The sequence below is a fragment of the Aspergillus fischeri genome, genomic scaffold, assembly GCF_000149645.3.
Source record: "Aspergillus fischeri NRRL 181 1099437636252 genomic scaffold, whole genome shotgun sequence".
In the NCBI taxonomy this organism is placed as follows: Eukaryota; Fungi; Ascomycota; class Eurotiomycetes; order Eurotiales; family Aspergillaceae; genus Aspergillus; species Aspergillus fischeri.
The window spans coordinates 2,665,484-2,684,381 of NW_001509768.1; the positions used below are offsets into that span (position 1 = coordinate 2,665,484).

The 18,898-nt window shown below is 50.8% G+C and overlaps 6 protein-coding genes across 6 annotated transcripts; 1 reads left to right on the forward strand and 5 right to left on the reverse strand.

Annotated features, from left to right (window-relative positions):
• Positions 1 to 648: 648 nt before the first annotated feature.
• Positions 649 to 1,666, reverse strand: NFIA_071090 (putative mating-type protein; the record flags this gene model as incomplete). The annotated part of the gene is made up of 4 exons (XM_001263834.1): positions 649 to 1,030; positions 1,180 to 1,216; positions 1,288 to 1,327; positions 1,394 to 1,666. 4 exons carry the CDS (start codon positions 1,664 to 1,666, stop codon positions 649 to 651), a joined length of 732 nt encoding a protein of 243 aa, XP_001263835.1.
• Positions 1,667 to 1,800: 134 nt separating this feature from the next.
• On the forward strand, positions 1,801 to 2,958 carry NFIA_071100 (mating-type protein MAT alpha 1; the record flags this gene model as incomplete). The annotated part of the gene is made up of 2 exons (XM_001263835.1): positions 1,801 to 2,089; positions 2,141 to 2,958. 2 exons carry the CDS (start codon positions 1,801 to 1,803, stop codon positions 2,956 to 2,958), a joined length of 1,107 nt encoding a protein of 368 aa, XP_001263836.1.
• A 2,489-nt stretch (positions 2,959 to 5,447) lies between these two features.
• NFIA_071110 (putative cytoskeleton assembly control protein Sla2) lies at positions 5,448 to 9,646 on the reverse strand (the record flags this gene model as incomplete). The annotated part of the gene is made up of 12 exons (XM_001263836.1): positions 5,448 to 5,534; positions 5,618 to 6,832; positions 6,910 to 7,059; positions 7,115 to 8,163; positions 8,227 to 8,411; positions 8,466 to 8,523; positions 8,576 to 8,656; positions 8,720 to 8,877; positions 8,957 to 9,032; positions 9,118 to 9,135; positions 9,215 to 9,261; positions 9,339 to 9,646. The coding sequence occupies 12 exons, from the start codon at positions 9,644 to 9,646 to the stop codon at positions 5,448 to 5,450; spliced, it is 3,432 nt and encodes a 1,143-aa protein (XP_001263837.1).
• Positions 9,647 to 10,092: 446 nt separating this feature from the next.
• NFIA_071120 (SMP domain-containing protein) lies at positions 10,093 to 12,919 on the reverse strand (the record flags this gene model as incomplete). The annotated part of the gene is made up of 2 exons (XM_001263837.1): positions 10,093 to 12,385; positions 12,447 to 12,919. The coding sequence occupies 2 exons, from the start codon at positions 12,917 to 12,919 to the stop codon at positions 10,093 to 10,095; spliced, it is 2,766 nt and encodes a 921-aa protein (XP_001263838.1).
• A 1,494-nt stretch (positions 12,920 to 14,413) lies between these two features.
• Positions 14,414 to 15,847, reverse strand: NFIA_071130 (trans-hexaprenyltranstransferase; the record flags this gene model as incomplete). Its single annotated transcript, XM_001263838.1, has 2 exons — positions 14,414 to 14,575; positions 14,654 to 15,847. 2 exons carry the CDS (start codon positions 15,845 to 15,847, stop codon positions 14,414 to 14,416), a joined length of 1,356 nt encoding a protein of 451 aa, XP_001263839.1.
• A 697-nt stretch (positions 15,848 to 16,544) lies between these two features.
• On the reverse strand, positions 16,545 to 18,630 carry NFIA_071140 (proteasome regulatory particle lid subunit RPN3; the record flags this gene model as incomplete). Its single annotated transcript, XM_001263839.1, has 3 exons — positions 16,545 to 16,688; positions 16,786 to 18,083; positions 18,156 to 18,630. The coding sequence occupies 3 exons, from the start codon at positions 18,628 to 18,630 to the stop codon at positions 16,545 to 16,547; spliced, it is 1,917 nt and encodes a 638-aa protein (XP_001263840.1).
• Between the last annotated feature and the right edge of the window lie 268 nt (positions 18,631 to 18,898).

An 18,898-nucleotide genomic window follows, 5' to 3' on the forward strand; every position in this document is an offset into this window, starting at 1 on the left:
TTCCCTCGGGCAAGAATCACAAGTACCTCGTGGCCCCTGAGAAACGCATGTTCCGGTGTCCACGGCAACAAGCATGCCGGAACCGGATATGACAGGTGCACGGCTCTCAAGCGGTTGCAGCATGCAAGGGCCCGTCAGGCCTCGCGGACCACCTTGCAGATGTCTTGGAATTAGGATCTAATCAAACAGGCTGCAGAAGCTGTCGGGTAACCTTTGACAGCAAGGGGGTCAGCAGACACGCGGAACTTACTCTCGACCTCGAGGATAGCTAGTCAGATTAGAAAAAAGAGAGTGAACACTCGAGATAGCAATATACTGGTTAACTCCGTTCTTTGTATTTGTTTGTCTGCTATGTCCTAACTAAGTGACTATCTAGAAGTCTGATATTCTCGGAGTAATTACACTGATTCGTCTGATATCTTCTGAAAACAAGTCTCCAGAGTCATCAGCGATCCTTCCATCGCCCACGGTAGAAAATGAAGAAAACAAATGATCCGCGCCGGTATGGTACAGTGGTCAAAGGCAACGATGTATCGAAGCCTTAGTCAGAGGTCCGAATGTAGAAATGTACACAGGGTGCTTGCTCAAGTAACAACAACAGAAGGGGCAAAAAGACAAGCAGAGAAGAAGCACATGTTCCAGTCCATCCTAGAAGCAGTCAGAGATAAAGTCAGTGAACTCAAAGTTCTCTCCGATCTGACCCTCGGGAAGGCTAAGTTGCTGGTAGAGGGCAGCCTTGTTGTAATCGTTCTGCACCTGATGCATGAGATCGAACGCATTTGGTTCAAAATGATACTGCTGGTCCTCCGGCATGCCGTTAGGGGTCATGATGGCATCCATACCTGGAACACCTTCAAAAGCAGCATTGAAAATCAATCTCGCCCATTGGCATGCCCTGGAGCATGGCAGGAGTGGAGACATCAGACGGGATGTTCGTCGAAGCTGGAGTATCGAGCAAGGCAGCGGGCTTGGTGTTCTTGGAGAACTGACGGGATGAAGCACGACGCTTTCTCTCAGAAGGCTGGGAGAGCTATATCAAATGTCTCTAGAATTCTCAGCTTGTATATTTCTAAGCTCTTTTGCCAGGGTTGTGCGTTCGCCCAGCCCTTTCGTTCTGCTTTCCAGTGTCTTCCAGACATCGTAGCCAACTTCCTTCGTGGGTTCCCCAGCAGAATTCACAGACACAAGTTACGGCTTTTGCCGATAACTCCAACAACTCAGGTATTTCCTGAAGAGACTTAGGCTGGTGCATCTCGAGCACAAGTGATAGGGCGGGATTGGACACACTGACTTCATTCCGACAGCAGCAACACCCCGTGTCCATCACCTTCCGCACAACATTTGTATGTCTTCGCACAAAGAATCATTGTAATTATTATATATAGCATAATACTCTTGCAGGATTACAAGTTTTATGGAAACCAAGTAGCATAAGAATAGTAACGGGGAAGCTCTGCTCAGTTGCAGAGGGCCGGAGGAGGAGGCGGGTGAATCGATTGTTGAGAGGTCTCAGTGAAGGATAGGACATTTCTTTGTTTACATCCTGCCACAAACTCAGCGTGCGACATTGTACCAGCCTCGTTTTTTTATCGAGGACGAACACTGAAAGACATTTATCTTTTTTCTTCTCCTTTCGTCGTCTTCTTCTCTTCAACACCCTTTCCATCCCAACAACCCATTGGATCTCCAAAGCTTCCTTCTACGTCTACACTTGCCTCTCGTCTGTTCATCTTCAGCTTCTCATTCAAGAGTATCTGCACATTCTAATCTTGAGAAAAGACGATCAGTCTTCTGTTCGAAATGGAAGCCGCAATCTCTCCCCTCGAGCGTGCTTTCAACACCTTTTTGATGACCATGCCACCAGAGCAGCTGGAGGAGCTTCTGCAGTACCTCCAAGACACCAAAGCCCAGGAAAACAATGGTCTGCAGCTCCCAAATGCAACTCCTGCCAATACTGCAAACTACGCTTTGGGCAATCATCATGGTGCTGCCGTTCCAGTTGCCGCAACTCCTCGTCCCCTGGTTACTCGTGCCAAACGCACCCAGGAAGGAAAGAAAAGACCTCTTAACAGCTTCATCGCATTCAGAAGTGAGTTCAACGTTGCCACCAAGTATAGATACACAGACTAATAAAGAATAGGCTTCTACTCTGTCATCTTTCCGGACCTCACCCAAAAGGCCAAGTCGGGCATTCTTCGCTTCTTGTGGCAGAATGACCCTTTCAAGGCCAAATGGGCAATCCTCGCGAAGGCGTACTCCATCGTCCGCGATGACCATGAGAGCGAGGTGTCTTTGGATCAGTTCCTGGAGATTACTGCCAAGTTCATCGGTCTGTTTGAACCCGCTCGCTACCTCGACGCGATGGGCTGGCAGTTGAACTTCGATGACCAGCAGCAATACACAATGGCTAAGGTCAAAATCACAACTATCCCTGAAGCCGATGTTTCTACCAATTACTCTGTTGACGATATCGTGAAACACTGCTATGATACTGGCTACGTGTCTGAGAAACCAGGCAAGCACACCGCAAGTAACGGCAACAATACTTCCACAATGGCCTTTGCTGCTCAGCCGGCTTTTGTTGTCAAAGCAGAGGACGGCATTCGGATCACTGGCGACGATGCCATTGTGACTGATGATGCCTTCGCAACTCCTGAAGTGGATTTCCCAACTCCCGAAGAGACAGATGGCACTCAAACTCCTGATCCTGTCGAGGCAGAACCAGTTGTCAACAACTATCCTTGGGCTTTTATGGATGTACCTGGCGTGCCTGGCGGTCAGCAGCTTGAACTTGAATTGTTCCAGGGCAATGAGTTCGATCTCAACAACATGCAACTCCCATTTATCGACGCCTTGCCCTTTGATCTAGCTGTCGCAGATCCCTTTCCGCTGAACTATGACCCACTGGAGGAACCTCCTTTTGGAGCCTTTGACATTGATCAATACATCAACGTCTGACCGACCATGCACTGAGGTCGGGCCACATACCTCTTGGATGTCTCGAGTCTACTTCTGCAGATCATCTTCGCGCAGGAGGGGTACTCAACGATGTCTCAAGCTCTTTCATATGTACACTATCTGGTCTTGTTTCCGAATGTACTCTATTCATTTTCCATTGACATGTCGAAGCAAATCGCGGTTACGAAGCGAGCGTGGTTATTTTTCGTGACGACATCAGCTTTCCGACGCATAACGACTTTCAATGAATTGGGGCTTTCATGGTTCTACAATCGACATCAGGTGGCCTAGGTTATGGATGTCTGGCGCAGTTTTCCGTTTGTTATCTGGGTTTCGAAGGGTCCCGTCGGGCTTGCAGTTTACAACGATGTCATGGTCTTTTATTTCTTTCCTTATTTACCTGAGCACCAGACACTTCTCGTGGAAGTCTTTTCTACCGGTGGCTCAATCAATTAGCTTAGCTTAGCTAGTTCAAAAGATAAAAAAAATAATGATAATCGTTTCGAGGTAGTTTATCGCTCTCGCAAGCAGGATAATTTGCTCTTTAAGGCACTTTGACTTCTACTCTATCTGCAATACAACAATTCCTCCTCGTATATTCTGTATAGCATCATAGAGTACGGGCTCGTTTCTTTTCCTGAGCGGACGAGTAATCCAGAGTATAATTTTTGATCAAAAGCTCGCAATTTTTCTCGATTTCCTTGGGACAAACACATCGTCGATCCAGCATGCCCGCCACCTCAAAGCTCCAGACCCGCAATGGTATGGGGTACAACGTAGCTTCACAGAAACGAAGTCAATCCAGCCACCCATCTCCAGCCGGCTTTTCCCTCTTAGTTTACATGCAGTGAAAGATCTCCAGACTTTTAGTTCCAGTCACCTTCGCCACCGTTCTGTTATTCGTGAATTCGAACGAAGTAGAAGGTCGGTATTTTCCATCTACCAGCCATCCACAACGACAGCTCGATCCACTTCCCTTCAGTCTTGCTAGCCACCAGCTACCCAGACATGTGTAGAGAAAGCTCGGATGAAAGCTGGAGACTGCCGTTCACTCGTGGCAAGTTCCATAAGTCTACCGCCACCTGCCGCTATGAACAGGAATCAACATGCTTCAGAATTCACAAGATCGACGCAATGACTCGAGCACAAGCCCCGGCCGAGAACCAGGTACGCCACCAGCATTACTCTGTCACAGTCACAGTTCTTATCTGTATCACACTCGAACCACACAGAGCACACCAGCCCCACCAATCAAGACGTTGGCAAAACATAAGCAAGAAGCAAGAAACGGATCCAACATGAGACGGACTCGCGGTCCATCCAACCGGCCGCTGGCCCCGCTCCTCTCACCAGCCTAGCTGACAGACCCTAGAACCCAGTGCACAGTGTCCAAAGAGCAGGTCAGTATCCACCGCACCCAGCTCGCCGGAATAGGAAACCGTTTGCAAAGTCCAGACATGCAGTCGCTGACCCTCACACTAGACTAAGGTACTGCAGGGATACGATACGCTGCGAACCAAGCCAAAGCCAAAGCGCGAACGAGAACGATCTACGCCGGGTTCCTACAAGCCTACTTTCTTACAAACCATTCTCGACGACGTCACAGAAAAGCGGGGAGAGGGGTTCCCTTGTTCCCTGGTATTGAGCGTGCATCCACGAACAAAGAAACTCGCACTTAGCCCTAATTCTAAACTCCGGGCGTCACGATAGATTTGCGGTGGGACCCGCGCCAAGACGAACCGGCACCTGTCAGCAGGGAACGTGAGGGCCGAAGATCGAATGAGAATGCGGCGGCGAATGAGAGGACAAAGAACCCGTCAAGTTTCAACCCGATGGGCGCGCAAGGGGGTGTCTGTGTGGGATGTGGACACTGGACTGTGATTGATGCACTGCAGCACTTGATGGATGCAAGAGGGCTGTCAGCTGGTCTGTAACTCGATGCGGGTTTAGGACGATCACTCTGCAATCTGGAATCTCTACTAGAGGCTTAGTCTAAGCTCGGGTACATCAAGTGGCTTTGTTCTTGGCCTTCTTTGATGGACAAAGGATGAAAGTATGTATCTTTTGTGGTGTAGCCGCCCAGGGGTCTAGTTCGTCTGTTCAGTACTACTTAGTACTATGCAAGAATCGATTTTCGTGCGAAAAGGATTTACATACAACAGAAATATATTGCTCCCTAGTCTTGGTATATTGAATATAAGAAGAGACCGCATAACGAAAGGAATCAGGTCGGACTGGACAAAATGAATACAGAGCGACCGGGGATTAGAGACACAAGAGAGAAGGGAAAGAAGGATATGACGGACTTGTCCATCTGTAAATATCGAGAGGCAAGCAGTAAAATACAACTACATCGCCACCCTGGCTCTGATCATCAAGGTTGTTTCTACCACGAGCACCACGTGGACGGAACGCAATCCCGCAAAACCCACGGATATAGACACCTTGCAGACCAGAAACCCTCCCCAATGGTAATCGGGGAATGGACTTTAGTCCTCCTGGTACGAAATTTTGCGCATCTCTCCAAGGCGTTGACGTGCCCGGGCCAGACTGTTCTCGAGTTGAAGGATTTCGACCTATTCGCGAGAAAACAACGAGTCAGCAACCTCGAAAGAGACGCGCAAAAGTAATGTAACAGATTGGACAAAATCAAGCATACCTGTTGCTCCATTTCTCGCACCTTGAACTCGTGCGAGTTGAGCTTCGCATAGTCGACGGTCTCCCCTTCATCCCGATTGCGTTCGGCAATGATGTCTTGCACTTGTCGCACCAGAGCGCGGCAAGCGGCACCGACCGCCTTGCTAGCGGCCTCGAGGCGATCCTGCGTCTTGCTCATGAACGTGGCCTTGACTCGGCTGGCAGCCACCAGCTGAGCAGTGCTGGCGGCCACATCGTTACTGGCCACGATCAACTGCTCGGGAGAGTTGCGGCCAGAGATCACACCGTCTGCTGTCTCGATCAGGGTATTGGTCGAGGTGGCAACAGCCTTGGCGGCTGAAATCAGACCCTCCGTCCACCGGTTGTTCTTCTTGTAGAAAGCCGTTCTCGACGAGCTGCCGCGGCCCTCACGCACGATTTCCTGTTGAGATTCCGTCGCAGCCTTGATCAGCTCGGCAATCGCGTTGGTAACGGCAATAGCAGCAGCCAAGATCACATCGTTGATGCGAAGCTCATATGTCGAGAAGCCTTCGCGAGGCTTCGTCTTAAGCTTGGCCAAACGTGCTGCTGCAGCCTCGATAGCATCAGCAGCCTTGCTAAGCTCTTTGTCCACCAGGTCGCCCAGGTCGCCGCTGGTACTAATCTTGCTGCTTTTGGGAGCAAAAGCGTCGACCAGCTTCGACAGCGACTGCAGGTCTTTCTGAACCTCCAAGTTGTTGTTGATCACAACATCGGTCTTCTGCAGAGGCTCTAGACCCTCAAGACGGAAGGACTGCAGTCCGCGGAAGAAGCGCACGGTCGCCTGAGCCGACTTACGCGCGGCGTTGAGCAACTGATCGGCACTCTTGTCGTCGTTGGCGAAACGAGTGAGACCCTTAGTGTTGCTCAACACATCTGCAATGGAACCTGAGAAGATAGACACAGTGCGGATAATCTCGGCATGGGGACTGTTGGGGCCGTCGGCGATGAAATTGTTGAAAGCGGTCGAGAACTCCGTCGCGGACGCAGACGCCTTCTCGACCTGAGAGAGCACGTAGGGAGGGGAGGCGTTCTGGTTACCAGCCTGCATCGTGGAGTCCAGTTCGTACAAGGCATCATCAACACGTTGCACGCCTGTTTGGAGGACTGAATCAATGATGTCGTTGATCTTGGTCACAGTGCCTTGCAGGACGGTGTCAATTTGAGAATCCAATGCGTGATCGACGTCACCCTGGCTCTGTATTGTTCTCTAGCATCAGTCACAGTCCAAAATAGCAATGTAAACAGCAGAGACCATAATAAGTAAAGACGTACCAGTTTCAGCTCCTCCAGCTCCATGAGTGCCTGTTCCATTCCCGACTTGTAAACCTCGATCTCTTCGTCCTTCTCGCGGAGCGCAAGTTCATGGTCTCCTTGACGATCCATGTTCCGAGATGAAATTTCTTCCAAGGCGCGGGTTTTGTTCTGGCAATAGAGTCAGCAGGCTTATAAAGGGAAATTCCCAGGTCAGGAGACTCACTCTGAGTGACTCCTCGAGGTCCGCCATCTCACGGTTGTACTTCGACAACAGAGTCGAGATCTCGGTGCCCTTTGAGCGCTCGGCATTCTCAGCGCGTTCGATAGCAAGCCGAAGCTCGCGCTTGAGCTTTTCCAGCTCCTCCTTATTGGTCCCCGTCAAGCGGTCCCTGTCATGCAGGGCACGATCCCTCTCCCTGATCATATCGGCCAGTTCAAGGTTCTTTGTCTTCAGCTCCCGCTCAAGCTTCTCGCGCCTCTCAATCGCCTCTTGGGCTGACGCTGCCTTGAGTTTGAGGCTCTTGGTCGTCTGCAGAAGGTCCAGATGCTCCTGTCGAAGCTGGGAGTAGAGCTTAGCCAGGGCCTCGTACTTGGAGCGCCACGTATTGACTTGCTCCTGCAAAGCGCGAATCTGTTCGTCTTTCGAGGCGTTTTGCATGTTCAAGTTCGTGGTCAGCTGCGCCATCTGCTCCTCCAAATCCTTCACGCGGCGATCATATTGCTGCAGCATCAGCTGGTCACGCTCGTACTGCGCCCGGGCATTCAGGTTTTCCCGCTCAAGCTCAGCCAATCGACCCTGAGTCTGGGTCTGATACTGCTCACGCAAGAGTTGTTCCTGAGCCAGTCGCTGCTGCTCTGCCTGCAGACGCTGCTGTTCCTCAAAATCACGTTGCGCTTGCTGCTGCGCAAGAAGTTGCTGACGCTGCTGTTCTTCCCATTGTTGCTGAAGACGTTGCTGCTCTGCTTCGAACTCCTCCTGTTGACGCTTCGCCTCGTTGGTCCAGAAGTCGTTGATGGGCTCCGGCTCAGCAGCCACTGGCTTCGGTGGCGGAGAAGGCTGTTTCTCAACCTCCTTCGTCGGTCGTTTCGGTAGAGCTGGACGGTCCTCGTCTTCGCCCAACAAGCTCGGAGGATCTTGAGGCAACTTGGGAACAGTGATCAAACTCGTGAGATAACGCAGGTTGGAACATTCATAGTAGAACCGGACTAGCCGATAGTGCTGAGCGTCGTATCGACCACGAAGTGGCTCGAGTGCCTCGTTATCTCCCGTAGCTATAAGTGAAAAATAAGGTCAGCATTCAAAAAGCATCTTGCTTCGGACGAACAGATGCTTACTAGTATGCATAGCCCTTAGCATGCTAGTGATAAATTTGTAGATGCCATAGCTTTCCTGAACAAGGGGAACCAATGCGGAGATTCTACACTCGTTATTGGTTCCCGACTGGAAGTGGGAGAAGATGAGCTTCTGGAAAGTGTCAATCTGGTCCTGTAGGGTCATGAGATCGGTAATGGTCTCGTATCTGGAACAGTCGTCAGTGGAGGTCATCGCCGGTGGACGCGAAGGGCATAGCTACCCTTCATTCGGGTCATTGATCGTCTTCAAACTGATATACTCCTCGTATTCAAACAGCCCTTGACAACAAAGGTCAGTATCCCATCATAGGCAAGCCTCCGGCCTCCTTACCGTTGAACTCGGGATGATTCCGATGAAACGCCAACTTCGACTCGAGGAAGAAGACATATTCTCGAATAAGCGGACCGTATCCTAATGACACACGCACAAATCAGCCGAGTGCTCCCCTGAAGCCGAACCGTCTCTGCCGCATACCTCTAATCCCATCCCCTCCAACACCCCTCATCAAGCTGTCAATCCAATTGACATGCTGTTGCGCTTCCCTCACAACAATCGGGTGACCTTCCTGCAGAACTTTATGTATTGTAATCAAGGCCTTGAATGTCTGAACTTCGTCGGCAAGCACAGGTTGACTACACGGAACCGGAGCGCCACAAAGTCAGTCATCATATCCACAACAATAGCCACGCAATTTTTTAAGCCATCACGCACACTTTCATGCCAGCCCAGAAGGCGGCAGAAGACTTGTGGTCCCAGGTATAGACGATACAGCTCCGAACATGTTTCCCTGGTGAATAAAGATCAGTGGCGAGCTCATATCAGGGGAAGCCGGGGGCGATGCGCGCAAGCGTCTCAGCGGGTGATCTGCATACGTTTCGGGGCGGTTTCCTCTGAGAATTGCAAATTTCAGATCAGTCATATGAAAAGTTTGGAAGAGAAAGCATATGGTATACTCTCGGGCACACATACCGATACTCGTTGCTTTCCGGATGTTGATCGCGAGATCGGCCTCCGTACTACGTGGGCGTATTAGCTGATCCGTTTCTTTATCTTCCCGGGCTCAATTCGCAAAACAATCGGACAAGCTACTCACCGACTCATTTTGAATGCGGGCGATTTCACGGATTTCGCGGGGATCAGGGGAGCAGAAGACGATCGTAGATGCGGCGGGAGCCGGTGGGCCCGTGGCAGTGAGTGTGGATGACAAGCAACACCTGCGCTAACAAGGAAAGACAGAACAATTAGGGAGCAAAGAAAACAAAAGGCAGATATTAAAGGTCCAAAAAGAGAGAGATAGAAAATGACTGTGAGGGGGTAGCGATCGAGATTGCAGTGTGGCAGAGCCCAGACAATGACGTTTTGGGCGTCTATCGGGAAAGTTGTCGCCTGCAGTTCGGCCATCGCAAGTCTTGGCAACGCGTAGTCCTCCTCCTGATAGAAGTATCTCCTTAACGGAGGGCATGATGCCCAACATTGTGATTACATATGTGAAGCTTCTGCCTAGCGATGGATCTGAAATATGTATCAGTCTGAGAAACCCAGGTGACTGCTGTATGCTCAATGTACTAACTTCAACTTCTACTTTAAAACAGTGCTAGTACTACTCTGTAGAATGAGATGGCAATAGGACCATCTGCCCAATGATGAGAACAATACAAAGAGACCACATTATACTGCGGTCAGTCCTCCAATAAACCTATCTGCACCAAGAACGCCGGCTTGCCCACAATCATACACTGGCTCTGCGCCGCAGAACCGTCCGGATAAAACATGTATAAGAAGTGACATCAAGACTGGAGGTTTCCCTCCTTCATCAGATGTCTCAGCCGAAGTGGTACGAATTCTCACTAAGGTAAGATCCCATCTGTTGCAGATAATATTTCCATGCCGTGCTTTGTGATACCGGGCATTCCTTGACCAAAGGAGTCATGCTCGCTCGATTTTTGCTCCGTACCATCATCCCAGCGACGGCTTGCAACCACATCTTCCGATCCGGAAAGGGAGAGATCCCGCGTATTTCCCTGAGTCGCACTCGGCAGTACTATACCTATCTCAGAAGCAGAATCAGGCGCCGGGCTATTGGGCGTCGAATCGTATGGCGCCTCAACCACGAGCAATTCGTCGGGGCTGCTTTCGTCACCCTCCGGTCTCGTTGGAGGCTTCCGTTTTGGCAGGGGCGGCTTTGGGACGGGCCGCTTCGCGTCACCTTTGGAACGCTCGGGGAGTGGCGGGGGTACAGGCTTCCGCCGAGGAATAGGGTTACTCTTGATACCGAACTTATCAGGGCGCGGTAATGGGGTGCCTGGCGGAGGAAGAGGATGACCACGTCCGATCGGCTCGTCGGGAGTGCCTGCAGGCCGAGAAATTTCCTGGCCATTTGAATCCCCCTTTCCAAACACACTCCAACTCCATTTCTTTGCCGCGGCGGTCGCTGTACCCAGCGAGATAGATAATTTTGGCTTCTCTTCGGGAGCAGTCGAAGACGTGACGGACCTAGTCAGGGTCCCTACTGTTTCCAACGTGCTTCGCCTGCGCGATCTTTCGCTATTGATAGACGCGTTCGAACTTCCATTAGCGCTTCGGAGAGCGATTGACGATTCACTGGCCAAATGCGCAGATGTAGGGCGCGTTGGGGAGCTGCTGGCGAACTCGCTAACACTTTCAATAGACTCCATAAATGATGACCCTCGACTGGGGGATAGCTTCTCAGGGTTCGTCTGGCTGATTGAGGGCGGTGATCCATTTGGCGTCTTATTCGGCGAGCTAGGAGGCGAACGGCTCGAGATCTCAATCATGGCACTGGCAGCACTGCTCTTCTCTTCGCCCTTGGAATCACTCGTAGCTTTTTCAATCTTGATGTTGTCAGCGGTGACGACAGGATCGGCCACATTAGAAAACGTTTGAGATCGAATAGCGCGCGGCGCAGACAAACCGCCTGTTTTATCAACGGCAGATGATATACTCGCTTCGGAGTCTGTTGTGACCGACTTGGAGCTTTTGCGTGATTTCAGCGATCCGGCAGTGGTTTCCAGAAGCACTGGCATGCTCATCGTGCGATCGTCCTTCGTCTTCAGAGCCTCAATTGAGTCCTTCGTAGTCGGAGTCTGTGGCTGACTGATTGACTCGTCAGGAATCTCAGCCTTTGAATCTTGCCCTGGGACCTCGCGTTGCCAGATGCCGCCGCGGTAAGGCTGCGAAGCTGTGTCCAGGAAGGGAATATCATCCCAGTACGGCTGAACAACACTCTCGGCGACAACTTCGCGAATTCTACTCTCGATAGTTCGCAGAATAATGCCGTAAGTGATCTGCTTCGAGCTGACAATCGGTTCGATGTCCATAACCATGTTTGGCATTGTTTCGAAAGAAACCCACACTCTGTTACTGGGCGGGGGCTTGAACCGAATCAGCATATGGCCTTCAAGCTTCTTGAGAACTACAGCGAGCACAATGTCGACTTCTCGTGCCTTGAAACGAGGACCTAGGTCAATGCGAACAGTGGCCGAAATCTCAAGGCGAAAGTTGCCGGTATATTGGATGTCAGTCTCCACGCAGCAGTTTCCGTCGACCGTCAGGTCCTTGAGCCTCGGGTTGGTGATAAAAGGGGCACCTTCGCCCATGTCAATTCGCTGCAAACAGATCTTGCTGATGAAGTTTGGCTTGTTGACCCGCGAGATCTTCTTCGTGATCTTCTGCCGAATGAAGTCTTCCACCTCCGGGGTCTTGTATAAAGCCAAGAACAGTCTGCCGAGCACGGCATTGATCCACCGCGTCTGCAGTTGCTCCTCGGATGAGTGTAGGCGTTGGACTAGGGTGACAATATGCTTGACGTCAAACTGCTGGTGCTTGGGCGGACAATTTGGAAAGTCGCCCATTCTGGTCTGGTTCTGGAGCATAGCGAAGTAAAAGTCCTCCTTTTCTGATAAATTGTCGGAAAAGAGGTAGAACGGAGGGGTCGGCCCTCCCAGGTCACCAAGGGAGTCCAACCGCCTCGAAAGACAAATGGCGTTCCTTTTCAGCCATAGTTCGCCCTCCAAGATTTCTCCTTCACCACCGTAAATGCTCACATCGTGGTGCGCGAGCGAGATGACGTATCGAACTTCCACCTGGTTGGCATCGTCATAGAGCATCAAATGGCCATGTCTATCCAGCGATATGGTCAGCATTGAGGAATGCCAAAGGGACGGCACTAATCGACACCTACCGCAGAACAATGTAAAACACATTACGGGCCCTTTTCCCGTTCTTGCCATTGTTTTTCGCAGGCTCGATCGTCGGCGTTTGCTTCCTATCAAACAGACTCCGGTACATAGTTTGGTAGACACTGGGGCTCTCAGCGGCGATCACCTCACCCGCCGGGGTGGTTCTCTCGGGAGGCTTGCCATTGACTCCACCAGGGACATACTCGCGACAGACAGCAAAATAACCGGCAGCGACATCGGACTCGTGAGTCCGCTGAAACTTTTCTGCTAGCTCATCCGTGCCAGATTTCAGACTGAACTGATCATCGGTCGGTCGTTGAATGCTATCGGGAGATGGTCCGTCTGGATGATCGGAGGGTGGGGAAGCGCGCGGAAACGTAAGATACGCATGAAGGAGAACCAGCGACAGGACAAGCGGGATGAAGGTGAGTCCGCCGATAAAGTATGCGACAAGAAAACTACCGAATGAACCCATCGGGACCAAGTCAATCAAAGAAGCAGCAGGAAAGGCTCCATTGTCGTCGGTACCACTGTTGCGACCATGTGAGGGGAATAGAGCCACAGGCAAGATAGCGGAAGGAGCACACTATGTGGCAGGTGGTATAGGACGACAAGGAGACAGAGAAGGAATGAGTGGTTCAGGAGGTAGGAAGATATTCAAGGAGGAGAAAAAGGATATCAGGGACACATGGAATGAGAGCAAGAGAGACTCAGGCACAGTCGTGTACAAATACAATAATGTATCGCTGTACTCTGTCTCACGTGGAACAGACAGCCGGCGAGCTAGGTACTTAGGTAGTCAGGTCGATTCAAGGGCAAACATGAGTAACCAACACCACCATCGACATTATCATACCAGGATCGTCGATACTCCTTATTCGGTCTTCAACCCCTCAATAGCTCAGGAGTAGATAGATAGATAGTTCATGCGTATGCAAGTGACTGCCGTGAAATTACTGCTCAATTCTGCTCCCGTACCTTCCGCTCGTAATAATAACAGATCCCTACCTTCGGAATCGACCTATGACGGCACCTGACGATAGCTGTCCCAACTGGGTTTAGTTGTAACTTGTGGGCCTGGAATGAGGGACGTTACGAAACTCCACAAATCAGCATCAGCAGGTGCTATGCAGCTGGATCATCATTGCTCTGCTCAATCATCTGATGGAATATCAATTAGATCCATCCAATGAATACAGTCCTGCAGGAGTGTGAAAGCATCAATCTGAAACCATTTTGAAGCAATGGTTGAGACGGCGACTAGTAGATGAATAATTCGGGAATGAGCAGTTTATTATCTACTTCATACGTGCAGTCTATCTATCTATCTGTCCAATACTATGAACTCTCCTGAAGTACCTCCTATATGCTACGGAGTACTAGGGCTACAGCTTAATACCCTCAAGATGTGGTCAAGATGACCTATTTAGGCAGTCACTCAAGGTCAGATAACTAGCGCTCGATCATCACTGCATCATAGCACGTTAGAAATCCATGTCTCACTCATAGTTAAATGAATTCATAATGCCACAGTCGCAATAATAACATACAGCATTTGATGATCTAATAAAAGCAAAACATGTATGGTCCCATAAGAATCACATGAAGAAACATTGGATCTATTGACAATCACACTTTATGTCTTCCTGTCTCATTATCATATGTCCCTGGCCTTTCTTATCGCTGTCAACCAGCTACACAAACAAAGGGAAGGCATATATTGGTGAGAGGGGACAGAAAAATGCAGATTCTAGCAATCATCGAAGGAGAGGGTTAATGATACATGGATAGTGGAAGGATAATGTCACACTCGATCGCACTTCGCGATCGATGGCTGTACACTTTGGTCAATCTGTGGTTGGATGAGGAGAGCGTATGAAATCGGGAGAATGTGTAGACAACTTATTCCTGAGCCCCAGCTGGTATATACCGTCCTCCGACGGACTGCTGCCGCTGCCTTTTAAGTAATTCACTTCCTCCGATTCATGGTTTTCTCGCACATCTGGATCAGACCACTCTTCGCTTCACTGTCAGGGAAATCGCTAATGGCAGCAACGGCCTTATCGGCGTACTCCTGGGCCAAAGCGCGCGTCTGTTCGACACCATCGCTCTTATACACAATCTCACGGGCCTGGCGAGTTGTCAGCTTTCGGTCTTATCACACCGCTGCGAGATGAATCGTTTTCCAAGGCTAGAAATCACCACTTACTCTTTGTACGTCTCCTTCCTGGCTAAACTTGCGGCCCACTAGGGGACCCAGCTCAGGGTTTTGTTTCCAAGCGAAGAGCAGCGGAGCAGTCGCAAGTCCCAGTTCCAGATCTGCGCCAGCAGGCTTGCCCAACTCGACCGCGCTCACCGTATAATCCAGCAGATCGTCCACCAGCTGAAACGCCAGGCCGAGATTGCGTCCATAGGAATAAGCAGCTTCAACCACCTCGGGTGTACTACCACCAAGCAATGCAGCTGCGCGGCATGATTTGCTAATCAGACTAGCGGTCTTCAGATAGGTCTTCTGCAAGTAGTACGAGATAGTTTCGTCGGTGAAAACGGGATTTTTCTCGTCCGCTACAGTGTTCTTCAACTGCATGAACTCGCCCTCAACCAGGTTGGCAATCACAGTGGCGAGGAGCTCGGTGACCTCGGGGTCCCTCAAGCGCGCTAGAGCAACGGAGGCTCGGCCTAGCAGGAAATCTCCGGCCAGAACAGCCATTTTGTTTCCAAATTGGAGGTTCGCAGAGTTCGACGACCGGCGGCTGACGGCATTATCTATCACGTCGTCGTGGAGAAGCGATGCAGTGTGGATTAATTCGGTAATCTCAGCGAGTCGTCGCTGGGATGGCAGGATGTTCTCGTCCCCCGCAAAATCGTATTGGGCCTCGGCTGACTGTGAAACAAGGCTGTTTGTATCCGGGTTCGTGTCGGCGAGTATAGAGGGTGAGGAAATGGGATCATTGACCGAAATTGGGGCTACATCGTTTGGACGACTCTTTCCCGGAGTCAAGGCAGTTGCTTGAGACATGAGCAGCACCAGAAGGGGACGCATGTGTTTACCCTCGCTTCGGGTATAATATTTGGCCACTTTATCGAGAGTCGGATGTCCCGAGCCGAGCAATTGACGAATATTTTTCGTTAGGAACTTGAGCTCTTTCCCTACAATCCTCAATGGGTCCACCGAGATCCCCGGAGGGGCCTTTGGTAGACCTTTGAAGATTGTCTGTGCTGCAGAGACGGCAGCGCCCAAGGGGGAGGCATCTTTCCGCCGGGTTGGGTGATAGTTTCGAAGGTGTGTCTGCAATTGTTTGGAAAGAAGGTCATCGCGGAGGCATTGCCAGCATATCGAGGTGGAAGGTGTTCTTCGAGATGAGAGCACAAGGCCAGAGGCCGAAACCGTTCGAGCTCTCATGCTCAGGCGAGAGTAACTATGATTAGTTTTCAGAAGGAGTCGCAATCTAAAAGAACAAATACAATAAGGTCCAACAGAAGCCGAGAGTCCTAACGATTCAAGGCGTCGTGTGCCTTTCACTTTGCGGAGTGCATAATGTTTCCGCAGTTATCAAAAAAGACCGAAGATTTCGAGCTTACGGAGCTGCGCTCGGGCCGGAACGGGAGACGACCGCAGATAACGGCTTCCAAGGCCAGACCAGAACACGTCGCCATCACGCTTAATCACTCGGGTATCTCGTACCTTTTTCAAGGGCGTGTGAAAAGCATTGGCCAGTACGGCAAGTTATTCTAAATGGAAGTGGCAACTCGTAAGATACTTTCTACAAGAAACGCGTTGAGATTTTCTTGTCTAAAATGTAAATGGAGATTACAGAGAGATCCTGTTGAGACTCCCACCAAGGTAAGATGACCAGCTGGACGGACGACATCTACAAGACAAAATCCGTCCTGGTAACCGGAAGCGAAATAAATCTGTGAATACAGGAAATGTGGAGAAATCACGCCCGCAAGTTTAACTCAGCAACCTTCCCCCTCATACACACCCGGGCAGCGTAGCATGACTCGGACTGCAAAAGCCCAGCCTGGGAACCATTTTCAGTTGGCAGAGGCAAAGCTGAGCAGAGTCACTATATGAGCAGAGGCAGTCTTTTGGGCCACTAGATGGCGTCAAAATCACCGCCAGCCTCTTCGTCATCAATGTCCCCCTCCTGAATCTCTTTGGCGAGCTCTCGCTCCCGTTCCCGAGCCTCCTGTGCGCTCTTGAGCTCGAGGCGATGCTGATTCATGGGAAATCTCATGGCCTACACAGAAGAAGAGGCAGATGTTAGCGATGAATTCAAAAGGCAGTCCGGAAAATTGGGACGAGCAAAAATTAGCTGAAAACAATTGAAAGCCTACCTTGACGCTTTCATCATGCAGAGCCAAGCAAGCCCGAATACGTTCGTGGAACACCTCTCCAGGCTCGCGAGTGGCATAGATATCTCCGACTTCCTTGCTCTTCATGTATCCATGCTCATGATCCAAGGTGGCCTCAATCACACCATCGCGGATCGCTTTGGCGACGATGTATTCTGCCGACTCCTCACTGTCCAAGCCCAAACGCAGGCAAATGTCCCGAAGCGAGATGCGAGAGTAGGACAACGACATCATTCGGATACCCGTTTTGATGACATTTTGCCTCAAACGCAGGATCAGGGTGTAGGTACCATCTTTCCGGAACGTTGCACTGTGCGTATTTACAATGTTCAAGAAACCATCCAAATCTCCAACGCTCACCGCTTGGACGAGCAAGAAGTAAGGGTGCAAAGCGCGCTCAAGTGCAGGCTGGCGGAAGATTGCACGATCGGGGATATCGCCCATCAAAAGCTCAACAACTACAAGCAGCTTGTGAGAAGCCTGGTAGAAACCACGAGCACTGTGACTCGAAGGAGACTTGCGAGTGGCACCAATCAGGTGCCCGTGAGCATCCGTATATTGCAGCTGAATCGCACGAATACGGCCCAGATAATACAGGTACCGAGCAATCTGATTGTTCGATGCAGAAGGCGGAAAGCGGTTGTGAGAGATGAGCAAGTCAGCCTGCGAGATATGGGATGTAGACAAGTAATTCCGCAGGAGAAGGGTCATCACGGTGGCCTGAGTATCGACATCTTTCCGGAGAACGGCTGTCCTAAGGGCAGCGAGCAAGGGCTGGCGGATGGAGGTAACCGCCGCAGCAGGAGATGGGGGAAGGGGAGCAACCTGCTCGAAGAAGAGGGAGTAGTAAAAGTATACGCGAGCAGCAAGAGAGTCTAGCGTGCGACGATTAAGAGTCCGCAGACGCTCAGTCAACGCTGTCGAGAACTTCGCGCCCCTTTGAATATCCTTTTTGTCGTAGAGGTAGATCTGAACGAGGATGGATAGATAGGTATCAACCTCTGGCAGTATTTCTTTGGGAGCAGACTTGTTCTTCTCCGAATCGACCTCCATCTTCGAACTAGCAAGGGCGCTCTCGTATGCGCCAGATTGATCAATAGCTTCCAGTAAGAAAGAAGCAGTAGGACTTGATGGTGGGTAGGTCTCAACGATCACTTCTGCCAGCACATCAGCAGTGATGTGCTTGCGCATTGAGGATATCGACCTGAGAACACGCAGTGTAAATCTGGGGTCGAAGTGGGCTACAGCTCGCTCGAGGAGTGTGAAGTTGGTCTTGATATCTACAGCCCAAGTGATAACGGTGATGGTTAGGCATGCATCCATTAGGACAGCAGCGGGAAAAAGAAACGAACCTTGAATGGCCTTGACTCTGGGATCAACCTCCAACTCAGGCTTTTGGGAATCAGTCTCTGCGGCCTCCATGACAACATCTTCCTCCTGGTTCTGTCCTTTCTCTCCGGATAACCTCGAACCCTTGGACGGGGGCACTACAACAGTCATCTTCTCGTCACCTTTCCGATCCTTACGGGTGTTGAATGAGGATGTAGGCCCACCTGCCGTATCCTCTCCCATCTCAATATCTTCAGAACCGTTCACGCCGTTGGTATGCGGCTGATCACGCTGCTCGCCCATACCGGAGTTAGATACGTTATTGGACGAAGCCGCCGGTGTGGGAGATTTGGCCTTATTGGCGGCGGCGCGGTTTGGCGCGGCCTTGTCCTTGTTGGAACTTGAGCTCTGCGAGTTGGAACGCGCTTTTTCACCGTTAGCAGATGAAGAAGTATCTGACTTGCTGTTCGATCGCAACGAACGTCTCTCAGCCGGCATCTTTCTTCAACTTGAAGCTCGGCTGAGCAAGAAGCGATTGCAGGAACCGGGGAACGGAGGAAGGGCAAAGAAGAGGACCAATGTCCGAGGAAAAGAAGAAAGTCTGCAAAGAATGACGAAGGGACAAGAGTAGGGATTGAAGAACCAAGAAAAATTAGAAAAGGTGGGAGATGGTGCCTCGGTGAGTAGGGGAAGATGAGTTGATGAAGTGGTGATGTGATGTCAAGGTTGACCTGGAGATGGATGGATGGACAGCGAGAGAACCAGC